The sequence below is a fragment of the Biomphalaria glabrata genome, chromosome 1, assembly GCF_947242115.1.
Source record: "Biomphalaria glabrata chromosome 1, xgBioGlab47.1, whole genome shotgun sequence".
NCBI lineage: Eukaryota > Metazoa > Mollusca > Gastropoda > Planorbidae > Biomphalaria > Biomphalaria glabrata.
In genome coordinates, this window is record NC_074711.1 from 88,143,501 (window position 1) to 88,168,809 (window position 25,309).

Here is a 25,309-nt window from a genome sequence, read left to right on the forward strand (position 1 = left end):
CTCTAACATCGCTCCCCTAATGTGACATCCGAAAATAAGCTCTAACATCGCTCCCCTAATGTGACATCCGAAAATAAGCTTTAACATCGCTCCCCTAATGTGACATCCACAAATTAGCTCTAACATCGCTCCCCTAATGTGACATCCGAAAATAAGCTTTAACATCGCTCCCCTAATGTGACATCCATAAATTAGCTCTAACATCGCTCCCCTAATGTGACATCCGAAAATAAGCTCTAATATCGCTCCCCTAATGTGACATCCGAAAATAAGCTCTAATATCGCTCCCCTAATGTGACATCCATAAATTAGCTCTAACATCGCTCCCCTAATGTGACATCCGAAAATAAGCTCTAACATCGCTCCCCTAATGTGACATCCGAAAATAAGCTCTAATATCGCTCCCCTAATGTGACATCTGAAAATAAGCTCTAACATCGCTCCCCTAATGTGACATCTGAAAATAAGCTCTAATATCGATCCCCTAATGTGACATCTGAAAATAAGCTCTAACATCGCTCCCCTAATGTGACATCCAAAAATAAGCTTCAACATCCACAAAATAACGGCATTCTTGATTTGTGCCGTGAATAAAAGATTGTTAAACTACGGGTACTAGATCCACGGGTTTATAATCAAATAGTTTCAGGTTAATTATATTTAGTTTTTTTTTTCTCTTTTTGTTGATGTGGCCCGCGACTCGAGTGTTGGAAATAAAATGGCCCGCATGTCGAGCAAGGTTGGGCATCACTGGGCTACAACATCGCTCCCCTAATGTGACATCCACAAATTAGCTCTAACATCGCTCCCCTAATGTGACATCCACAAATTAGCTCTAACATCACATTGCATCCACAAATTAGCTCTAACATCGCTCCGCTAATGTGACATCCACAAATTAGCTCTAACATCGCTCCCCTAATGTGACATCCACAAATTAGCTCTAACATCGCTCTCCTAATGTGACATCCACAAATTAGCTCTAACATCGCTCCCCTAATGTGACATCCACAAATTAGCTCTAACATCGCTCCCCTAATGTGACATCCACAAAATAGCTCTAACATCGCTCTCCTAATGTGACATCCACAAATTAGCTCTAACATCGCTCCCCTAATGTGACATCCACAAATTAGCTCTAACATCGCTCCCCTAATGTGACATCCACAAAATAGCTCTAACATCGCTCTCCTAATGTGACATCCACAAATTAGCTCTAACATCGCTCCCCTAATGTGACATCCGAAAATAAGCTCTAACATCGCTCCCCTAATGTGACATCCGAAAATAAGCTCTAACATCGCTCCCCTAATGTGACATCCACAAATTAGCTCTAACATCGCTCCCCTAATGTGACATCCGAAAATAAGCTCTAACATCGCTCCCCGAATGTGACATCCGAAAATAAGCTCTAACATCGCTCCCCTAATGTGACATCCGAAAATAAGCTCAAATATCGCTCCCCTAATGTGACATCCGAAAATAAGCTTTAACATCGCTCCCCTAATGTGACATCCACAAATTAGCTCTAACATCGCTCCCCTAATGTGACATCCGAAAATAAGCTTTAACATCGCTCCCCTAATGTGACATCCATAAATTAGCTCTAACATCGCTCCGCTAATGTGACATTCGAAAATAAGCTCTAACATCGCTCCCCTAATGTGACATCCGAAAATAAGCTCTAATATCGCTCCCCTAATGTGACATCCATAAATTAGCTCTAACATCGCTCCCCTAATGTGACATCCGAAAATAAGCTCTAATATCGCTCCCCTAATGTGACATCCGAAAATAAGCTCTAATATCGCTCCCCTAATGTGACATCCATAAATTAGCTCTAACATCGCTCCCCTAATGTGACATCCATAAATTAGCTCTAACATCGCTCCCCTAATGTGACATCCGAAAATAAGCTCTAACATCGCTCCCCTAATGTGACATCCGAAAATAAGCTCTAACATCGCTCCCCTAATGTGACATCCGAAAATAAGCTCTAACATCGCTCCCCTAATGTGACATCTGAAAATAAGCTCTAACATCGCTCTCCTAATGTGACATCCATAAATTAGCTCTAACATCGCTCCCCTAATGTGACATCCGAAAATAAGCTCTAATATCGCTCCCCTAATGTGACATCTGAAAATAAGCTCTAACATCGCTCCCCTAATGTGACATCCAAAAATAAGCTTCAACATCCACAAAAGAGATGGTGCAAAAATATGACACAGTAAAGAATAAACTGATTTAACAACTTACCAGGAATGTCATTCGCTCATTCGAGCATGTAACTTAAGATACCAAGTATACAAAACTATAGGAACAGATAAAATAAAACGCGATTGGTTATGTGAAACCAAAGCCACAAGATAATTGTCTACATTTGACACATTCTCACACTTTGCAACATATTTACTGCATTATCCCCCCGCGACACCTTCCTGCCAGATAAAGCAGAAGGATAACGTAATAACATTAAAACGCATGTAAACCTAACTGGCAGGATTGGTTTCTCTCTCTAGTAACTAGCTTACTCTTTTATCTTCATCCCTGAACATAAGTTTCATTCGAATTATTTAATAAGTTTTTATTTTTTTGTATTTCTTCTTACTTTTGCTCAGCAACGGCAGAGTGACGTCAATGTAATCCTCTGTGGCCGAATGGTGGCGCACCTCTTTGAACCTACTCTCGCCCGGCCCCCGCATCACTTGCTCTGTCCAGTGCACGAACGCTTTTCCATGAAAGACCAACTTGATTCCTGGAAAACATTAGGAGATTACGATTTTAACCAAAACAAGAAAACTATTTTTTTTAAAACTTTTTTTTTTTAAACGAAGCTATGTTAAAGGTAGTTGTATCAATTAGTTTTGATCAGTTATGCAATTAAAATTGTAATAGATGTAGAGTTCTAGACTAACAATAATAAACCTGTACTTTTAGAACATTTTTTACCAATTGGTTTTGTTTAACGCTATTCAGTGCTTTTCGCTTTCTAAATACGCTAGGATCCTATCACTTGTCTAGACCAGTTGGAAATTAGTCGGGGGAGGGGGGGAGGGGGGGGGAGAAAGAAAGTGTGAAGATTACGGTGATCGTTTTTTGAAGGCATTTACAATTTTAAAAAATATTTTTAAAAAGTTGAACGACCTGGATTAGATCTCAAGGCCTATAGCCTCCTCAGGCCAACACAAAAACCAATGTACCAGAGAAGTGTTTATGAAAATAGTTGCTTTTATAGTTATCTATTGTTAGCTTTGAAATTTAAAGAAAAGACCTAATAAGCATAAATGGGGCTAATTCAACTTATCATCATCAAGTAGAATTTCTTTCCCTTGTTAGAGATACCAGACAAAATAATTTATTACCAATAGTTAATTTACTAACTAGCTACTTTTTTAAGATAGATTCTAGTGTTGTCAGGTAAAAGAAATAATTATTTGCAAAAGTTCAGCTTGATCCGAGATTGGGTGTGGGAGAAATAACGTGCACAAACTTTTTTACCAGACAGACAGACAGAGTGGATAAACGCTTAATAAAAACAAGAATACGGAAAAAAAAAGAATAAAAAGTAAAAAAAAAATAATTTCAAAATCGTTTCTTTTGTACAACTACACATTCACAAATAATGTCAAAGTCTTGAGCACATGTCTGCAACAAATAAGTTTGATTATCTACCTTTACTCCATAATAAAACGGTACTATATATATGACTACATTTTATCCACCGGCTCCTCCCGGTATTATAATCCCGATTTGCCAATGGACTTTAGTTCGAAATTCCAGCACGGCCCAACTCCCGCGACACAACCTTTCTTTTTTTTTTATCCTGGGATATTTGCTTTCAGTGTAAACAGCGCCCTCTGGTAGTGTTTTCAAAGAATTTCAGCCATGAACTGTAAACTGTTCAAGAAACGAAGTTTGCGCGTTTCAAATGCATAAACAAGAAGGCAATTGGGATGGTGAAGAAATGCAAAAAGAGCAATGGTATGCTGTGTGAACCAGGAAAGTGAAACATTCAAGAAAAATCGGGACAATTGTTTACATTTAAATATGAAAAACAAGCTAAAAACACTTTAGAAACGGTCTGAATAGCTTTTAGTGCGCATGGTAATATAGTCTGTCTATAGGACCTTGGAAAAATCTAAAGCCTACATCTTCTAAATGAAAATGTGTAATGCCTCTGTATTTTAACTCTTTCTCTCCTAACTGACGATACCAACGTTGATTCCACTAGCATGTGGTAAATAATTACGGAGAGAAAGAGTTAAAACGCACTACTCGGCCCATACCATGTTCTGAACTGAATTTATTAGTTTAAAAACTTAAATGAAACCAAAAGCATAATGAACACCAGACCTTTGTACAGGTAGACTTGAGGGTTTAGATTTGATGACTTCAGGATGTAGGAAAGAGTTCTCGGTTTTTATCCGTGATAAAGCGAAACAGGAATGATCTCTCTCTTTTAATTTGCAATTATAAAACACAAGTTCCCCTTTCAGACCTTACGATCTATGGGGCAGATAATGTAACGGTCATCAGTTTCTGGCCAGCACAACGACCAAACGTTTTTATTATTCCCCAACTAATGTCAGGTACCCATTAGAGCTGAGTGGACTCAGAGGCGCCCTTATCATTCCGAAATTAAAAAGCCCTGTCTTCACCAGGATTTGAGCCTGGGACCCCTCGGTTAGAAAGCCGAACGCTTTAACTCTCAGCCACCGCGCCTCCAAGTTTGCAATGAACCTCATTCACAAATAGTAAACAAACAATATTTAGCCACGTGATAGTATTGATAAAACAATGAAAAAAAACGTATCACGTGACAGCCTTTATGGATTACGTAATTTGTTTAGAAGAGATAGAGAATCACGTGACTAAATGTTGTTTGTTTACGATTGGTGGATGAGGTCCATTAGTTACATGACGCTGATTAAAGCCTTGCAATTATAAAGACATGATCATAAAAAAAAAAATGCATCAGCGACATGCTCTGAAAGAAATTAATACTTTAGACATTACGTTAGTGAGGAGGCTGTTAATTATCATGAACGAATAATAACAAGACTCTGGATATAGCTTATAAGAAAATCAGCTGTTTAATCTAACGCCATCTTGGTTGACAAGTTCCCTGGGATGTTACTCCCAAACACCGAGTGGTGCAACCTATATAAAACACACATCAACAGAGGCAACATGTATCTAACCATAACCCCCGCATGCAGCTGGCTGTCTGTCAGGTTGCTAAGTGCGGAGAAAGTACGCATTGCCTCCGATACGAATCTGACGTCTGCCGAGTCTGCTCACCGGAAGTTCAACTTTTCGACTCGTCCATTTCGGATTTAACAAAATAATATTTCACCAAAACATTCGACACAGAAATAGTTTGTGGATGATTCTCGGCTCGGATGCCCTCCAAGATTCGACGCTATTCTGAAGCAACTGGCATGAGAGTCGAACAGATCAAATCAGATTCAATGGTAACCTATCAGCTCATTTCTCTAAAGAGAATGTGTCGCACCGATGGCACTCTACTAGCCACAAGAAAAAGACGCCATATGTATTAACACACAAGAATGAGTTGTGGATTGATTAATAAATAATCAACTTATTGGAGCACCTTCAAGTCTATGATCTTTTTGTCATCTTACCAACTATTGAATCTTCGGATCGAAATCAATCTGTCATCATATTTGTTACAATGGATAGTTAATAAATAAATATTCAAATTGTTTTCAACCAAAATATTAATGATTACTTGATGTTATAACATTTAATAAAATTATTATTTCTTTAGTATAGAGAACACCTTTTTATAGCACATAAAACACTTATTCTTCACGTTTCTTCTGTTTCAAAAATCACTCCGCTACTTAATTCAAAAAAATTATGCAAATGTTGAATTAGCTGAAAAAGTAGTTCTAATTCAGTACTCATCTAAAATTTGTTTCAAAGTTCATTGGGAACACAGCCTATGATGCTCCTAGCAACGAAAACGTTATTGGACTGGAGCGATAGAGAAAAGTCCTTGGAGAAGACAGGCGCAGAAGACGTAAAGAAAACTTAAATAGACCCCCAGGCCAGCGGTTCTCAACCTTTTAAGCTCGGCGAGCCCTTTTTACAATCCCCCACTCTGCCGCGGACCCCCCCCCACACACACACACACATACAGCGATAGAAGAGTAGACAATACCAATCCATATTTTCGATGGTCTTAGGCGACCCCTGGCAAATGGTCAATCGACCCCCCAAGGGGGGGGGAGGGGTCGCGACCCACAGGTTGAGAACCCCTGCCCCCGGCGGACAACGGCTTTGTCTGCATCAGATGTGGAAAAAAAATATGCAACTGGGTTTGCATAGTCATGTGAAACACTGTACTCATTCTTAATCTTCGGATTCGAAGATATTGTCATTATTATTATACGCCGGATAAACCACAAAAAAAAAAAAAAAAGGAAATTATTACGAGATATGCCTCCATTTATAAACATCCCCCATGATAGAAAGGGGATTAAATAACTGATGTGTAACACTCATAAAAAAATGGCGCAGCAGATTTGTCTTTTTTTTTTTTTTGCAGGTTGATCTTGTTCCTTTATTAACATCTACCAAAGCGAGTGAGATACTCGGCGGCGTTCTGGAAGAACAGTATATGTTTGGCACTGTTAGGGTCAGGTTAAGATAACCTGCTCAGCTTTACCTGCACCGTTTATCAACATCCCTCGCGTGCATCTCACTCGACCCTATTTCTTTATAGCAACAGATCATCGTGAATACGAGTCATGGGGGGAAAAATACATTATCCACCCCCCCCCCCCGGCACATTAAATCTTCAAAAACTTCCTCTACTTCCTCCCCACCCCTACTTTTTGTCCACTTTGACTTCAACCTCCATCTCTCTCCGTACACATGTAGACAATGTGAACAAATTATTCAAGGATATAGAAACTGAAATATTATTTAATCTTCGTTAGATAAATATTAAATTATACATCCTTTGTTTTGGCAGCCCCGTAACTCGCGAAAAGGAACTAAAACAGACACAGAATAGAGCCGTGAAATTTAGGCTACAACAAAACCAATGTTCACATTTTAATATGCAAAAACATTAAACCATAATTCATAAACAAGAAAAACATTTTAAAAATACTTTTTAAAAAAAAGCATATAAAACATCCACATAGTGAATGTATTTTGGATCAGTCATGCAATTAAATCTAATAGATCTTGACCAACAGCAATAAATCTGTGCGAGTAATAATATTTGTACCTATTGTTTTTGTTTAGAGCTGTTTCATGCGTTTAGCTTTCTTAATACGCTATGATCCTATCACTTATCAAACCAGTTGGCAAAATGGGGGGTGGGGGTGGAATACCGTGGAAGAAAGAAAGGAATGTCTGGGTGGATTTTTACCGTAATTGGTTTTTAAAAGCATTTACACACAAAAAAAAAAGGGGGGGACGACCTGAATACGAACTCGTGACTCACGCCTGATCGGACTAGTGAGATAGTTATGACTAGAGAAGATTGTATAGTTATTTGGTGTTTTGTTTCAATTTAGAGCGGTGACTTATAAAGGGGACTAATTCAGCTTATACCACCACTTCAGTCAAGTACAATTCCATTGTTCGAGATACCAAACAAAATAATTAATTACCAACTGGTTAATTTCTTTTTAATTGATTTTTTGTGTTGTCAGGTAAAAGAAATAATTGTGCAAAATTTCAGCTTGATCCGAGACTGGGTATCGAAGAAATAACGTGTACAAACTTTTACCAGACAGACAGAGTGAGTTGATATAAGCTTTTTAACAATTTATAAATACAAAAAACACAACATAATAAAATACTCAGAGAGACACTGGAGTGAATGTATGCTTCTTATTCCTTACGCTAGGACAAAGTCGTACAAGTTCTCCTTCTTCCCTAGTGCCATTTAAGAATAGAATGCGAAGCCTGAAGCAGATAGGAAATCCGATGACTTAGCAGAGCTTACATTTCTATGTTAGCATGCACGACTAGATTAACGCTTTAATATGAGTAATGGTGTTCTTATTTGAAGCAATCTTTGTCATTGATAAGATGAGATAAGACGAACAAAACTCTTGCATGTGTGTGGTATTGCTTTTGAAAATAATATTGTCGCTATTAAGTCAGGCGTTTAGATTTGAGTTATGAAACAGGTTTGCGTTCTGGTCAGCCTGGGTCCCCTGTTTACTGTAGAGGAGAAGGGGGGCAATCCAGGTTGTTGGTTTCAAAACTGTTATTGTTTTGGGTTGTTTTTATTTGGTGAGATGTTTTGAAAAACATAATGTAACTCATGATAAGGAGGTGTTTTTTGTTCCTAGTGCAGGACGGTTGGTTTTTTGGATATATAGTCTAAGTGTAGAGACTCTAACTATTTTTTGCTGTATGAGAGTGAAAATAATGGAATTAAAGATGTTTATATGTCGGTAAAGTGGCATTCTAAATCTTATTTTATCGTTGTATGTGTCATTATGATATTGTCCAGGACTTGGGTACATTTAGCATGAAAATGAGTCTTTGACAATGATAGAAAGGGGATTAAATAACTGATGTGTAACACTCATAAAAAAATGGCGCAGCAGATTTGTCTTTTTTTTTTTTTTGCAGGTTGATCTTGTTCCTTTATTAACATCTACCAAAGCGAGTGAGATACTCGGCGGCGTTCTGGAAGAACAGTATATGTTTGGCACTGTTAGGGTCAGGTTAAGATAACCTGCTCAGCTTTACCTGCACCGTTTATCAACATCCCTCGCGTGCATCTCACTCGACCCTATTTCTTTATAGCAACAGATCATCGTGAATACGAGTCATGGGGGGAAAAATACATTATCCACCCCCCCCCCGGCACATTAAATCTTCAAAAACTTCCTCTACTTCCTCCCCACCCCTACTTTTTGTCCACTTTGACTTCAACCTCCATCTCTCTCCGTACACATGTAGACAATGTGAACAAATTATTCAAGGATATAGAAACTGAAATATTATTTAATCTTCGTTAGATAAATATTAAATTATACATCCTTTGTTTTGGCAGCCCCGTAACTCGCGAAAAGGAACTAAAACAGACACAGAATAGAGCCGTGAAATTTAGGCTACAACAAAACCAATGTTCACATTTTAATATGCAAAAACATTAAACCATAATTCATAAACAAGAAAAACATTTTAAAAATACTTTTTAAAAAAAAGCATATAAAACATCCACATAGTGAATGTATTTTGGATCAGTCATGCAATTAAATCTAATAGATCTTGACCAACAGCAATAAATCTGTGCGAGTAATAATATTTGTACCTATTGTTTTTGTTTAGAGCTGTTTCATGCGTTTAGCTTTCTTAATACGCTATGATCCTATCACTTATCAAACCAGTTGGCAAAATGGGGGGTGGGGGTGGAATACCGTGGAAGAAAGAAAGGAATGTCTGGGTGGATTTTTACCGTAATTGGTTTTTAAAAGCATTTACACACAAAAAAAAAAGGGGGGGACGACCTGAATACGAACTCGTGACTCACGCCTGATCGGACTAGTGAGATAGTTATGACTAGAGAAGATTGTATAGTTATTTGGTGTTTTGTTTCAATTTAGAGCGGTGACTTATAAAGGGGACTAATTCAGCTTATACCACCACTTCAGTCAAGTACAATTCCATTGTTCGAGATACCAAACAAAATAATTAATTACCAACTGGTTAATTTCTTTTTAATTGATTTTTTGTGTTGTCAGGTAAAAGAAATAATTGTGCAAAATTTCAGCTTGATCCGAGACTGGGTATCGAAGAAATAACGTGTACAAACTTTTACCAGACAGACAGAGTGAGTTGATATAAGCTTTTTAACAATTTATAAATACAAAAAACACAACATAATAAAATACTCAGAGAGACACTGGAGTGAATGTATGCTTCTTATTCCTTACGCTAGGACAAAGTCGTACAAGTTCTCCTTCTTCCCTAGTGCCATTTAAGAATAGAATGCGAAGCCTGAAGCAGATAGGAAATCCGATGACTTAGCAGAGCTTACATTTCTATGTTAGCATGCACGACTAGATTAACGCTTTAATATGAGTAATGGTGTTCTTATTTGAAGCAATCTTTGTCATTGATAAGATGAGATAAGACGAACAAAACTCTTGCATGTGTGTGGTATTGCTTTTGAAAATAATATTGTCGCTATTAAGTCAGGCGTTTAGATTTGAGTTATGAAACAGGTTTGCGTTCTTTCGAATTAAAAAAATACAAACACATTTTTATAAATACTTTTTAAAAACAGTTTTTAAAAGGGGAAAAAAAACGCTCATTTTCTGTCATATATCTCAATATTGCAAGATATATTTCCTTTTTCCGTGCAAAACAAGATTGATTAATTAATTAGAAAATTAATTACCACTATAATTACCACTACTTAATTAACTAATTTATTGATTGATTCATGTGTTGTAAACGCCAACAGATAATTCTGCAAATTTTAAACTTGATCCGAGAGTCGAAAATGAGAGAAATATTGTGTACAAAGTTTGTGCCAGACGAGTTGATATAAGCTTAGTTTAAAAAAAAACGAAACGAAATAAACCCATTCTATTTATAGACTAAGAAACATCAAGAAGAAATTGCCTTACATCAGGAGTTTATTCCCACAGGCTTACGTTTAATATGTTGTTGTTTTTTTTTTGTTTGTTTTTTTTAAACTTAGACACTGGCCTACATCACCTAGCGTATAATGCTCCACCCTCCAGGAAAAAAAAACAACTCATTGACAGAACACTGCTCTTCTCTTTGTCCCTGGCTAAATCCAGAACTATACATTTGCAGCATAATCTACTAAATATAGACAAGGTTACTCGGTCATGGCAATCGAAATATAAAAAAAAAACAAGGTCAAATAGCACATATTTTTTTTTAAAGCTGTTAATACAAATGTGATAATGATAACATGATTTAAAATGCCATAACAATAATATATGCCAACATTTTAAATCTTTTAGGCTTAAATGTCATCATTTACCTGGCCGTGTCTTATGCTGTTTTTAAAAAAAAAAGTGATTAAGATAAGCTGCCAGATTTTTTTGTATACAGTACACTGTTATCTAAAGATAACGAAACCTAAGGTAAGAAGGAAGTCCTAAGACTTTGTTTTCCGCTTACATTTTCAAAGGATCTCCGGCTACTGTTCATCAGTGTTGTGCATCTCTTTTTTTTTTTCTTTAGTTCTTTTTTTTTTTTAAGAACCTTTAAAGTTGTAATTATTATAGGCTAGTTGAAGAAACGAATAATGCGTTGAACAGATCTTAAACGTCTGCTGCCTTTTCTTCTTAAAGAGTTTAGATCTACTTCCTGTTTACAAAACAAACCTTTTTTTTTTTCGCCTTTTCGGTACCAGTATTATGTCTAGTAAAAAAAAATATTTTTTGTGATGGTGCAAACAATTATACGCTGTGTTAGTGATTAAACTGAAACATCTGTATTTCATATTCTATTGACGAGAATCTTTTGTAAATAATTTGTTTTCTTATTGTAATGTGTTTGTGGCTTGCCGTACCATTTCTATAGTATGCCAGGAGGACTATTTAATTATTTATCTCTTCACAATTAATAACAGAAGTTCATTCAGAAGAGAGGGTTCATAACATCCTACGAATATTCATGTGTCAATCTAAGTGTTCATGTTAATTAGAAACGGAATCTCTGCTACGCTATTGATTCAAGCAACTTATCTAATATATGTGGCATTTTACGTCTCTAGAGACGATCTTTTCCCTTTGCAACTTCTTGTGTGACTAAAGAGGCCGATACTTGATATACAGCTGCGGTCACAGGTTGGGCATATGTAATCACCAGGCGCCGTTGCATTTTCACCTTTCTTTCTACTACTGTTGTGTATGGAATCTGCAATCCAGGACCCTTCCTTTATGCTCGCTCTCCATGTGGATCTATCCAGTGCCACTTTTTCCCAGCTTATCTAATACTACTAATAGCCCTAGGGAAGAAGGAGCAATTGTACGAATTTGTCCTAGCATATGAAATTGCCATATGAACTAAATTAGACATAGATTCTAGATCTAGTAAGAATGAGTTACTTGTGGTACATACAAGTGTTCAATACTTAACAGTCCTAGCACATGAAATAGCCATATGAACTAAATAAGACATAGATTCTAGATCTAGTAAGAATGAGTTACTTGTGGTACATACAAGTGTTCAATACTTAACAGTCCTACCACATGAAATTGTCATATGAACTAAATTAGACATATACTTGTGGTACATACAAGTGTTCAATACTTAACAGCAATACGAAATCTATGTAACAGACGTTTGGAGATAATGAGCGATTCTTTGACGTGTCGGCAAAATATTTCAGTTTTTTTCTTTTGTGTTAACGATAAGTAGACTACACCGCCAAACTCTCTCTCTCACACACACACACACACAGTCATTTCACTTGATTGATTTCAGCACGTGCAAATGACGTTTCTTTGACTAAAGGGAAGCAACACTGTTATTTTTATTTTTTTTTTTAAGTATTAAAAAGACATTGTTCTAAAACTAGCTACATTGTGGTCTGGGACAAAGAAGTTTTAAAAAAAAGGAAAGTTCCCCTTTCAGACCTTGTGAGATATAGGGCAGATGATGTAAAGGTCATCTGCTTCTGCTTCTGTGACCTACGATTAGCCAGCACAATGACCAGCCGCCTTTACTTTCCGTCCTCTAATGTCAGGTAGCCATTAGAGCTGGGTGGACTCAGAGGCGCCAAAAAGATCTCGAAATTAAAAACTAAAAACTCTTCACCGGATTCGAACCCGGGACCCCAGGTTCGGAAGCCAAGCGTATTACCACTCAGTCACCGCGCCATCTGGCACTCATAAGTGTTTTATTGGTAAGTCTTTTTGTGCTACGAAGTACTTTAAAAAAAAATCTTTCTGTTCGGACCACTTTACAAAGCTTATTAAGTTTATTATATAATTTGAGCATTGTTTAGCGAATTGTATGAAATTGTTCAAAAAGTTTCATAACATTCTCTTATAAAAGTTTCCCTTTAAGCGTCTGTTTGAAAAAAAAAATTCTTTTACGGACTCGACACTGCATTATTATTAACAATATTAACGCATTTTCCGAAATAATTTAATAGCCTACATCAGTACACAGTGCTAATTGTAGGCTTCATCCTTTTGGAGCCTACACACTTCGCGATTATAAAGCAAGGTAAGGCCTATACATTTCTTATAAAGATATAGAGTCCAGTGTATGCATGCGTACAGTTATCGATACACTATCTTTTTAATTCAATTATTTTGAGGACTGGTAGACCTATAATTGGATGTCCATATATGATATACACTTTGTGGGCCGGATGGTATAGAAATGCCAGGGCCGATTTTGACACCCAGTCCGCCCCTGGGGAGGCACAGAGGCACAGATTCCTGGTCTCAGAGTGATGCGTCAGTTCCACCCAAGTTACTTTATACTCTTGAGAGTTCTGCCTATGCGTTCTGGACTCTCATTCTCGGGAGATTACAGAGCAGGGTCGATGGCTAGGTAAATCTCATTCGTTACCTGGCTTCACGAGAAAATATCTAGCTGTTTGTTTTTGTCTTGCTACTGCACAAGGGGAGAGACGTTCGTTTGGGGGCTGTCAAGGTAGGTTTCTGGATAACGTAGTCCGGGGCTGGTGAAGTCAGACTCTGTTACTTTAAAGACCCTGGTGTGGACAGTTATGTTTTACAGAAGTCAAGGCAGACACAATAAACAGCACACATTATCTCTGATCCACAGCAGTCTAAAGCTTACAGCAAATGGTTTTTCTCAATCCGTGGGTTTTTATCTCCTTGGTCAGAGTTTCCCAAACTGTGTTCCGCGGAACCCAAGTGTTCCGCGAGGCCTGAATAAGTTTTCCACAATTACTGCAATAATTAACTAGTAGTAAAATTAATCCCTCTAAAAAAAAAATAGCAAAGTGTTCACTTAATGCTTAAAATATGCGAAGTGTTCCGTTAAAGAAAAAGTTTGGGAACCACTGTCCTAGGTATTCGACGTGTGGAAAATAGGATCAGAAAGCTGGGATCAAAAAGGCGAGGCATTAGAAGGATCCCGCTGTGCACGGGCATATACAGTAATGAAAAAAGGCGAGGCAGACAAAAGTTGTAGAGTGGGGTCCAGACAAAGATTAGAAAATCAATATTTTTTTTGTTAACTTTTTGTGACAGGCAAATTAGTTAACACATTGTACTTCACTGTACTTAAGTGAATTTTTGTAAAGACATGAAGAGTGTGAAAGAGTAAATAATGAACAGGAGTTAGGTAGAACCGGAAGTGAGGTTGTAGGAGAGGTCGAGAGTTTAGTAACAGTCGGTGAAATGACTTAATAAAGTTAATTATTTGTAGCAAGTACAGTAGTTAGAGCAAGAAAATACTCTGAAAGACACAAAGATAAAAGCAAATTCCTCGTCCCATATGCTAGGACAAATTTGTACAAATACTCCTTCTTCCCTAGTGCTATTAGAGCATGGAATGGGTTGCCTGAGCTAGCCAGGAAAACCAGTGACTTGGCAGAATTAAGGTCATTGGTTAATATGCATGACTAGATGCATGACGCGTAGGACGTAATCATCTTCTTTTTTGAAGTAACGTCTGTATTATATAAGATAAGATAAGAAACAGTTGGTGAAGTGACTTGATAAAGTTAACTATTTGTAGCAAGTACAATAATTGTAGCAAGAAACAGTTGGTGAAATGACTTGATAAAGTTAACTATAGTACAATAATTGTAGCAAGAAATAGTTGGTCAAATGACTTGATAAAGTTAAGCAAGTTTCTAGTCAGTTGTTGAACTCAGATATTTTATGGTCAGTGTGAAGTCATGCAATAAATAAAACTTATTCTTTAATACAGCGTTTCCCAAAGTGGGGTACGGGAAGACTTTGGAGGGGGTACGAGTTGCACCTCAATAACTATGCGGATTTTTTAAAAACATTTATTATGTTCCTTCTTCTCAGAGAAGCAAGGCGAGGGGTACTCAGCGTTACAAAAAAAAAAAATATAAAAGGGTACACTTTAGTCAAAAGTTTGGGAAACACTGCTATAATAAGTTGAAATAAGTTTGGTGAAGTCAAGTAGTGGACCTAGTGATATGAACATGTTACAAGTGAAGTTAGAAAATGAACAAAATATAATAATACTTTTGTTTCAGAATGAAAGTGAGGCTCCATAACCTGGCTATTTCACTACACGCGCCCGTTCAACGTCTGGAAGCAAGATGGAAGAAGCGAAGCGTGATCTTTATATTTTCCGCTTGTCTGAACGTAGCTTCCAGGAGCGGGTCGAATTCGATGGCACTCATTCGAATTAGTTCACGCGTTCACTGTTTTTCTTATCTTCATGAAGAGTTCATGCAATATGAATCACAGTTATACAATGTCGTAAACAGCCAAGACTACACGATACAATGAATAGGGGTGAATGGCGCCTTAGATCAATTTTAAACTTTGCACAATTATTCAATGTCGAAGTCGACAAACGAATCAAAAAAAAAAAAAAAATAACCAATTAGTTATATAATTAATTTTGTTTTATATAGAAAAGGGATATAGATCTTGCAGTGTTTAAAGACATGACAGACATTGTAAAAATGTGTGTATGTAAAATGTTTTATATGTTTCGGATGTTCCTCTGAAGTTGAAGATATCTACTCCCTAGTCCAAGCCTCCCGCACGGGATGGCAGCAGGCAGGATATGAACATAAGACCACAGAGACGACAGTCCAGCACGCATACCGCACGACCAGGTAGCCATACAATTATGCAGTTATTTCCCTTTTTTTTAATAATGCCTTTTTTTTTCTTCTGAATGAGTAGTTGTTTATCTTAGATGGTTTTTTTTTTTTCCCATACAGAACTGAGGGTAGGCCTACTTTGTAGAATTACTTGGGGAGGAAATATCCATTTACTTTTATGTATTTTCTGGGCGAATCCTTCACTTTGTTTTATTCATGTGATAAATGTTTGGCCCGGTTGATTTACCGCAATTGAGTGACTTAAAACGAAAAAAAAATGTCTCCTAAAAGTCATAAAAAATGATTCAGTTATACAACCACATTGAATAATTAAAGGTATTCCCGCCACACGATTCCGCCACTCGACTGTAAACACGACTTTTTTAAAGGAATACAAAATTAGTAATGTCCTAATTATCATGTTTGTGTCACGTTCTGGTTAAAGTTGTTAAGCACAACAGCGTTTTCAATAGTTATTTCCGTAGCTATGGGATCGTGGCATTCGTGACCGTTTCATAAACCCTGATGGACGCGGTCATTCCAACATGATGTCTGAGAGTTACCAGCATCTCATAATGAGGTAGTTCCGGATCTCTTCTCAGTCACGTGGGTGTGTTGTTTACATTAATTACCCCCATGATTTCATTGTAATTTAATTTAAACATGAAAATGGTCTAGATCTATACATCTTTAAGTAATATAAAGTATGTTACAATAATTCACTAATTTTTATGATTATTTATGAGGACTACTAGATCTAGGCTAGCACCAAATCTAGATCTACATCTTATCATAGGAAGATATTGCCATTATTGCCATGTATAAGACCACAGTCACGTGACTTTTTATAAAGTAGGTCAAAGATTCGGAATGACCTCATTTGAATAAGGCTGAAGCTCTCAGGATAACACATAACTCAAAACATTTAGAAGGCACGCATGCGCAAAAAAAGGAAAAAAAATAAAAAGATAATGAACTACAAAAGTATATTTAAAAAAAACAACTACTAAGCCGCCTTGTTGCCTACAAATAGTGCTTGGGAAGAAACCACGTGGAAAATCGTTATGAAGTTTACGAGTTAAGTTTTTATATATTTTTTTTTTTTACTTTGCTACAAAAACACAAGCGGAAAAGTAGCTGGAACGAAACAAATTTCAGGAAAGAACACGTACTTTTGAGCGAAATAATACGCCCAACAGGTGGCGGTAAGGTGAATAGGTTAGGATGAATTACTTACCACTAGAAGAGAAGGCGATATGTAATGGGGGGGGGGAGGAGAATGGTGTCATGATGTGATTAAGCGGGGGAAAGTTATAAAATGGGGGAGGAGAGAATGGTGTCATGGTGTGAGCGGGTGTCTGTGTGATGGGGGAGAAAGGAATAGTGGATGCTACTGTGGGTAGGCACAGAGTGACACAGACCTCCTCTCCGCTGAGTATATAGAAAAGTAGTTTCCTTTCTTGATTGAAGTTTAATATATAGATTACCTTCACCTATACTTAGTCTGTTGAGGCACCACACATGATCTGTCGACCGACTTTCTCCATATCTGCCTGGAGTAGAATCTCCTTCAGTGACAGACCCGTTCATTCTTTGATGTTGTCTTCCCATCTCTTCCTCTGCCTCTTCTTTCCTTGGTTCTGTTCTCTGAAGGAAAGTCTTTGCAAGCCCCGAAGACCTTGTGATATGGCCATAAAGTTATCGTTTGCGATTTTCGACAGTGGTCAGCGGGTCATCGGCTGACCCAATTTTTACATGGGAGTGAGATGTTAGTTTTGCGGTGTACAACGATCTAAGTGAAATACATTGTAGCCTATTTACTGTACATATTGTTGTAACCCTATTCGCGACGCAAAAGGGTTAACTGTGTGTGATCAGCTGACATATGTGACACAGGCCAGTAATACAGTTTAGCGTGCTATATTGAAGGGCAAGGGACAGTACTGGCATGAACTTTGCACGTGAATAGGACCCGGGTTATGGTCATCTGATGATAAGCCTGCGTGGACCAGAGACACAGTGTGTAAGGCAGTGCAGTTCAAGACAGGACAGCGAGTAGACCGGGACTGTTTGTCATGAAGTCGGTCCTGATGGAGTCCTGAAGTGAATGTACGAGTCCAGGAAGAGATAGAGACAGTAGAGTTTATACAGTAGAGTTTATTAGTTTTGTACGGTGATGTACAGTATAGCATTTTTAGTGTTAATGTATTTCCAATTGTGTCATATTGGCTGTTTTAATTGACCATTATTAAAGCACCAGATTGTTTGGAGCCTTGTCGTCAAGTTCTTGATGTGTTAGATGTGCTGTGTTGTGTTTAGCAGTGTTTACAGAAGGCCTGATTAGGAGAGATCGTAACAATATGTTGTTCTGTTGTTCAATGAATTCATTATAAACTATCTGCACGAGTTGATTCTTCTTCAAAAGACTGATAACATTTCCTGAACTAAGTCCCTTAACTTACAAATCTTCCTGTCGGCAACTGACTAGAGTTAACTAGACTATGGAATAGCTCGCCAGCGACCAACCCCATTGACAACGTGTTTATACAACCACCCTAAGCAATACGTATAGATACGGTTTGTGGCAGCGGTCACCTACAAAATTTTCTTATAAAAATACCCACCACCAATCGTGCCCTGGGTCTCGATTCAACAGTCAAGCTTTCGATAGTTAAGTGGTCAGTAAGTCCCAAGCAAGGCGTTGTATAGGCTACTGGCATATAATTATATCTTCAAATTTTATTAGTAATTGCATTAAACATAACAGGAAATACACGAGTAATTGTGACTATCTTACATTTAAGTATATCTTCTTGCTCTGTGACCTTAGGTAACAAACCTTGTAATTATCTGACACCCTACAAGACTTGGTTTATTAAGATCAGTATTCTACATCTCTACCTCCTAGCATCCAGTTCTCAGGGTTTGTTTTTTTTAATTTAGACCAACACTTCCCCATTGACCAGCGGTCAGTCTAATTTCACCCAGTCGATTCAGTACAACAAGAAACCCTTGACTTGATCGACTCCCGAAGATTGCGCTCGCTGGATGTGGTCAGTCCTTAGAGCTAATAAAGCATTGGTCAGTAGGTCCGCCAATCTGCTGAGTGATCACGGCAATGAATGCGCACACAATCACAAACACACACACAAACACACACACGTTTATAGAAAACGTGTTAGTAAGGTCAAGACGGACAATCAATCATCCAGCCAGAAACATTAGAAGTCAACATTTTCAGCTTCCTCATGCCTTACACCCAAGCTGTGTTCCATGGAACCCTAGTTTTTCCGCGAGACCTGTATAGGTCTTCCACGAACTACTGGAATTAATTAACTAGTAGGCCACCATGTGAATTAGCCTACAATATACTTACAAAAGCGGAAACGGTGAATTAAATATGGTGCAATAATGAATAGTCTTGATCAGGGCACGAACCCTTCGATACTAAAACTCCAATACTACAGCCCCGAGACTACAACTCCGATACTGCAGCTCAGACACTACAGCTACAATACTACAACGTACACATTATAACTCCGATACTACAGCTCAGACTCTACAACTACGATACTGCAACTCCGATACTACAACTCCTATCCTACAACTCCTATACAACAACTCCTGCACTACAACTCCGATACTAAAAACTCAGACACTGCAACTCCGATACTAAAACTCAGACTTTACAACTCTGATACTACTGCTCCGACACTACAGCTCCGATACTGCAACTCCGATATTACAGCTCAGACTTTACAACTCCGATACTACAGCTCAGACTTTACAACTCTGATACTACAGCTCCGATACCACAGCTCAGACTTTACAACTCTGATACTACAACTCCGATACTAAAACTCTGATACTACAACTCACACTTTACAATTCTGATAATACAGCTCCGATACCACAGCTCAGACTTGACAACTCTGATAATACAGCTCCGATACCACAGCTCAGACTTGACAACTCTGATAATACAGCTCCGATACCACAGCTCAGACTTGACAACTCTGATAATACAGCTCCGATACCTCAGCTCAGACTTGACAATTCTGATAATACAGCTCCGATACCACAGCTCAGACTTGACAACTCTGATAATACAGCTCCGATACCTCAGCTCAGACTTGACAACTCTGATAATACAGCTCCGATACCACAGCTCAGACTTGACAACTCTGATAATACAGCTCCGATACCTCAGCTCAGACTTGACAACTCTGATAATACAGCTCCGATACCACAGCTACCACACTATAACTCTGTGGACGCTGTGAACCCAGCATTCAATCCAGATATTCCCCACCTCTTCCAATAAAAAAAAAATCTTTCTCATCTGTTGCTTTCATCAGAAGTCAGCGATCACATGACCCGCCACACTCGCTCTACCAACAATCTTACCATTGACCACATGGACATGAAGCCGCTTGTTTTATTGTTGTTGTTTTTTCATTAGACAAGGCATTGCTCAGAATAATCTGAATAAGCGTATAGATCCAATCTCATGTATAGGCATATTAATAAGTGAAGACTGCGTGGTCGTGTGGTATGCGATCCTGGCTATCGTTATGATGGTCCGGGGTTCGAAGCCTACCATGCTCTGCAGGAGGTTTTAGCTATAACATAATAATCTTTAATCTTGAACGTCCGAAACTATAATGTTAACTGTATAACTACATAGCTAAGTAGATCGAATTTCACGTCTAGATGTAATAGGTAACAGTAGAAAAAAAAAACATCATGACCTAGATTTAAATGACTGACCTAGATAAATAGATATATCTAAACTGGACATGGACAGACGCATTTTATTTTTCTTACTTGTTTTCAAAACTCTGAGGATCATAGCTCGATCTTTCGTTCGGGGGAAATAGGGAATATTTATTGATTGTGTGAAATCGCTTCTCAGAGCGCTTAAGTTTAAAGCGTGAAATATCGGCCTATGAAAAATATAGCACACAGTTTGTCAATATTTTCCATTCAGTCTTTTGAAGCAATTTTTTTTTCTTTAAATATTAAACTACTCGTCTTTAACTCTTTCTCTCCTAACAGACGATACCAACGTTGATTCCACCAGAATGTGGTAAATAATTACGGAGAGAAAGAGTTAAGTGTTTGTTTTTCGCACTTTGCTAACAACAAAACTATCTACTGACGGATTGTACATCTCAGTATCAGAATACGATAATGCAAATTTCTGCAAGTCGAATCACAAACAGAATTATTCGTTGAAAATGATCTAACATAAAATTTTGGTATAAGGAAGTAGAAAATATATAACAATTACTCACATATACTATTTTGTATCTTTTCAGTCTGTGGTGATTCTAGAAGAGCTCCATGGTGGAGATTAATTGTCCCGTGTCTTTATTGGGGAAAACATTATCGCCAGAACAGACAATTTGTAAAGAATAATCATTCTTAGATTATATTTAGTCCTATTGTGGAGTTCCGCAACGTGATGTCCGGGAACACTGTTGATTAGCCCAGCTTTGGGTGTTGGACATAAAAACATCAGATCAATAGGACTTCAGGCTGATCTGTCAGCTGGTAAACGATCCAACAAAATCATTAACTAGGAATAATTTTGGATCTTCGACCTTTTAATGAACATGAAAAACTGATTATTTTTATTTTGACTACTCGCCAATACTCCAATATCTGCGACTACAAGATTGTATACACAAGCCTCCCCCACAGTTTCAGAATGACTGAGTACTGACAACACACCAACCATAAAAACTTCTGTGTGTGTATGTGTACCAGAACTGTTGGACTTTACTAGTAAATAAAGACACTGACCTTCAAAACTTCGGAGATCGGACATTTCGTGTGAGATGTAAGCCCATGTGGGTTGTATGCGGACTTTCATGCGTCTAGGGCAGGAATTGGAAAAGCAAATAAACGCAAGAACTATGAACAATTTCTGAACAAAGTTTTTACATTTGGTGTTGTGATACCATAAAATTCGTTTTTTTTTGTTTTTTTTTGCAATGTATCATTTGGAAAAAAAAAGTAAAAAAAAAAATATATATATATATATTATAAATACATTAAAAAAAAGTTATTACAATTACCAATTTTGACTTTGTACTCCTGAAAGTTGCATTTCATAGTTAATCTTAAAAGTATTAATGTTTTTAGTTTGTTACTTCAAGCACGTCAGAGTATCGGGGACAAGGCACGATGACAAAACAGAACTTAATCTTGCTATGCATGCCTGTGAGTAGAGTACACACCCATTCATTTCTTCTTCGTGACGCATCATACATCTTTCAAACTATTTCTTTGGTCTCTTTCTGTGTTTATATGTGTGTATGTGTAAAACGTGTGACGGGAGGTTGAAAAAAAAACTAAAGTACACTTTAGAGCAGGGGTTCTCAGCCTGTGAGTCGCGACCCCTTTGGGGGTCGATTGACGATTTGCCAGGGGTCGCCAAAGACCATCGAAAAAAATGGATTGTTATTGTCTACTCTTCTATTGCTGTGTGTGTGCGCGCGGGTGGGGTGGGGGGGGGGGTCGCGGCAGACTGGGGGATTGTAAAAAAGGGGTCGCCGAGAGTAAAAGGTTGAGAACCGCTGCTTTAGAGAGAGAGAGACAGAGAGGGACGGAAATTAAATAGAATAAAAGTCTTGTGTCTGTAAATGAATAGTGTCTGTCTCAGATTATTTAAGTATGTCACTCGAAAAATTGATGTAAGCCTACACGTTATTTCTCTCACGTCCGATTTCGGAGCAAGCTGAAATTTTGCACAATTATTTCTTTTACATGACAACACACGAATCAATTTTTTTTTAAAATTAAACAATTAATTAGTTGGTAGCATGGTAACAAGGGTAAGAAATCGTACTTGACAGATGTGGTGGTATAAGTAGAATTCGTCCCCTTAAGGAATCTGAGTGAACATTTTTTTATACATTAAAAAAACGATCATGTAAACATTCACAAAGATACCCCCCCCCTTTCTTCCCCTCCCCCTTTCACAACTGGTCCAGACAAGTGATAAGATCATAGCGCATTGAGAAAGCTAAAAGCTAAAGAAAAAAACAATTAGTAAAAATATTTCTGTCGCGCAGATTTACATTCCTAGGTCACATGTTTATGCAGTCACATGACTGATACATACTAATTGATACAATAATACCACTAAATAAAAGCTTTGTTGTTGTTTTTTATGAATTTATACGTTTTTTCTTGTTTTAATATAAACGAAATCATCTTGTGATGAAATGCAATGAATATAGTAGACTTTAGTGATACTATAAAGTGGTATCTTAAATAAAATCTAACTCACTATAATAACACAACTTTTCAGTCTCATGTTCTGGAGTCGTCTGATTAACTAAGACCGCTGACGACATTGCCGCATATCTTGCATAATTCAGAACCAATTGCTAATTCTTCACACCTTCGCCATACAAACACACAAACACAAACATATGTACAATGCATAGTTCTTACTGAAGAACTCAGGATATTAGAAACTTATTACAAAGTTGGGGAAAGCTTGTTGGTCCCCCCACCCCCTTCATTTTTACCACTTGATGACCAACCAACATATTGCAAGGTACGCCTCTGGATTAAGATAAAGTTACCTAGTGTCTACTTACTACTTAATTCTAACTGATATGTTTACGAAACTGCTGAGAAATAAAGTGAATGGATCAATAAATAGTTTGCTAAAAGAGGGATAATTACTTAGAAAAAGTCTTAGATAGTGAGATCTTTATTCAATTTTTAGTTGTTTTTTTTTAAGTGTCCGCCATACTTCGACACCCCTTTGAGTGTGTGTGTGTGAGAGAGAGAGAGAAGTTGGAGGCACAGTGTGACCACTTCACCTTTTAAAACTGTTGTGAGGAGTGTGAGGAGAAAGCCACATGACGTGGCAACGCGAGCCACACTTGCATGGAAACAGGTTTGTTCGTTTTTTGGGGCCACAATTGACACACTCATAACAAAAAAGAAAGATTAAAAATACTTCTTTCAAAAAGACAATACCTCCTTTATACAGATTATAGATCTATTTTCTCTTAATAACTAATGAATGTTAGATTTATTTAAAAAAATGAATATTTTTTACCCACTTCCCCTCCCATTTCCCCGTGAGAAAGAATCACGGTCAAGCGAATGTATAGAATATCTACTACACTCTATCATATTTCAATGATGAATCTTTACATCCAGTTCCTGAACATTAATTTATTAAACTCTTCAATCAATAATGACATACATTCGGAAATTCCCGATCGTTATTTCAAAACAGATGTTGGATCCTGATCTAGATCTAGTTCTCTAGCCAAATTTAAATATTGTTTTTTTACTTTGAAAAAATATAGCGGTCAAACTTAAGTTTTCCCCACTGTGGCCAAATAGCTAGTAACGAGCCAGTAATTCTTTTCTCAGCGATATACATCAACAAATCATATGCATCCTCTGTTTGGGACCCCCTCAACTCAAGAAAACATTAAGAAACTGGAACAGACACAAAATAGAGCAGTTAGATTCATAACAAACGAATATTCACATTTGACTAGAGTAACACCTTTAGTAAAATCACTAAATTTAGAAAGCCTTCAGGACAGAAGACTCAAAAGTAAAGTAGCAATTATACATAAAACACTGAACCATAATCTTCAAATAAAAAAAAAATTTAATAAAATACTCTGAAAGACACAAAGATAAAGGTACATTCCTCATCCTATATGCTAGGACAAATTTGTACAAATACTCCTTCTTCCCTAGTGCTATTAGAGCATGGAATGGGTTGCCTGAGCTAGCTAGGAAAACCAGTGACTTGGCAGAATTTAAGTCATTGGTTAATATGCATGACTGAATGCATGACGCGTAGGACGTAATCATCTTCTTCTTTGCAGTAACGTCTGTATTATATAACAGTCATTAGAGGCGTTTTTTTTTAAAATATCCCTGTCACCCACCCAGGTTCTTCCACCCTCTATGAGGTTGTGAATTGAATAGAGGTATTGTAAAAAGAGTACTTGCTATTCTTCTGGATACACGTGTTTTTATTTGTTCCAAATAAAATAGTTTCTTGAAATTGATACATTCTGGATTCTTTTATAACGTTCCAGTTAAAAACATGGATCACTTCCTGATTGATCTTGATAATAAAAGTTCGTTTTTTTTTTGTTTCGGTGATTAATAAAATTATTTTTTCTTTACTTCAACTTCTAGGAAATATGCGATCTGCTTTAACTGAAAACATAAAATGCATTGTCTGATGCCAGTGGCGTAGCTAGGAATTTGCCATCATTTGGGGGACCGGGGGAATTGACCTCTTTAGGGGACCCTGCATTTTGACATTCGACATCATGACATGCGATAAGGGCGTAATACTTAATATGTAATGTGTAAAAAATTTCAAACACTCATTTGGGGACCTCCTCAATTGGGGGCCCGGGAAAATTTTTAAATTCTCCCCCTCCCCCCCCCCAATTCCCCACCATAGCTACGCCACTGCCTTGTGCTTTTTAGCAATTTTATTTCTATTTAAGG

At 37.5% G+C, this 25,309-nt stretch overlaps 1 protein-coding gene across 4 annotated transcripts in view; it reads right to left on the reverse strand.

Moving 5' to 3' along the window:
- Nucleotides 1-25,309, reverse strand: part of LOC106065019 (arrestin domain-containing protein 3-like) — a 56,709-nt gene that overhangs the window by 23,403 nt on the left and 7,997 nt on the right. For all 4 annotated transcript variants that reach the window (XM_013223750.2, XM_056018404.1, XM_013223749.2 and 1 more), the window contains exon 3: nt 2,612-2,758. In XM_013223750.2, coding sequence (XP_013079204.2) covers nt 2,612-2,758 — 147 coding nt within the window. The remainder of the gene's footprint in view (nt 1-2,611; nt 2,759-25,309) is intronic.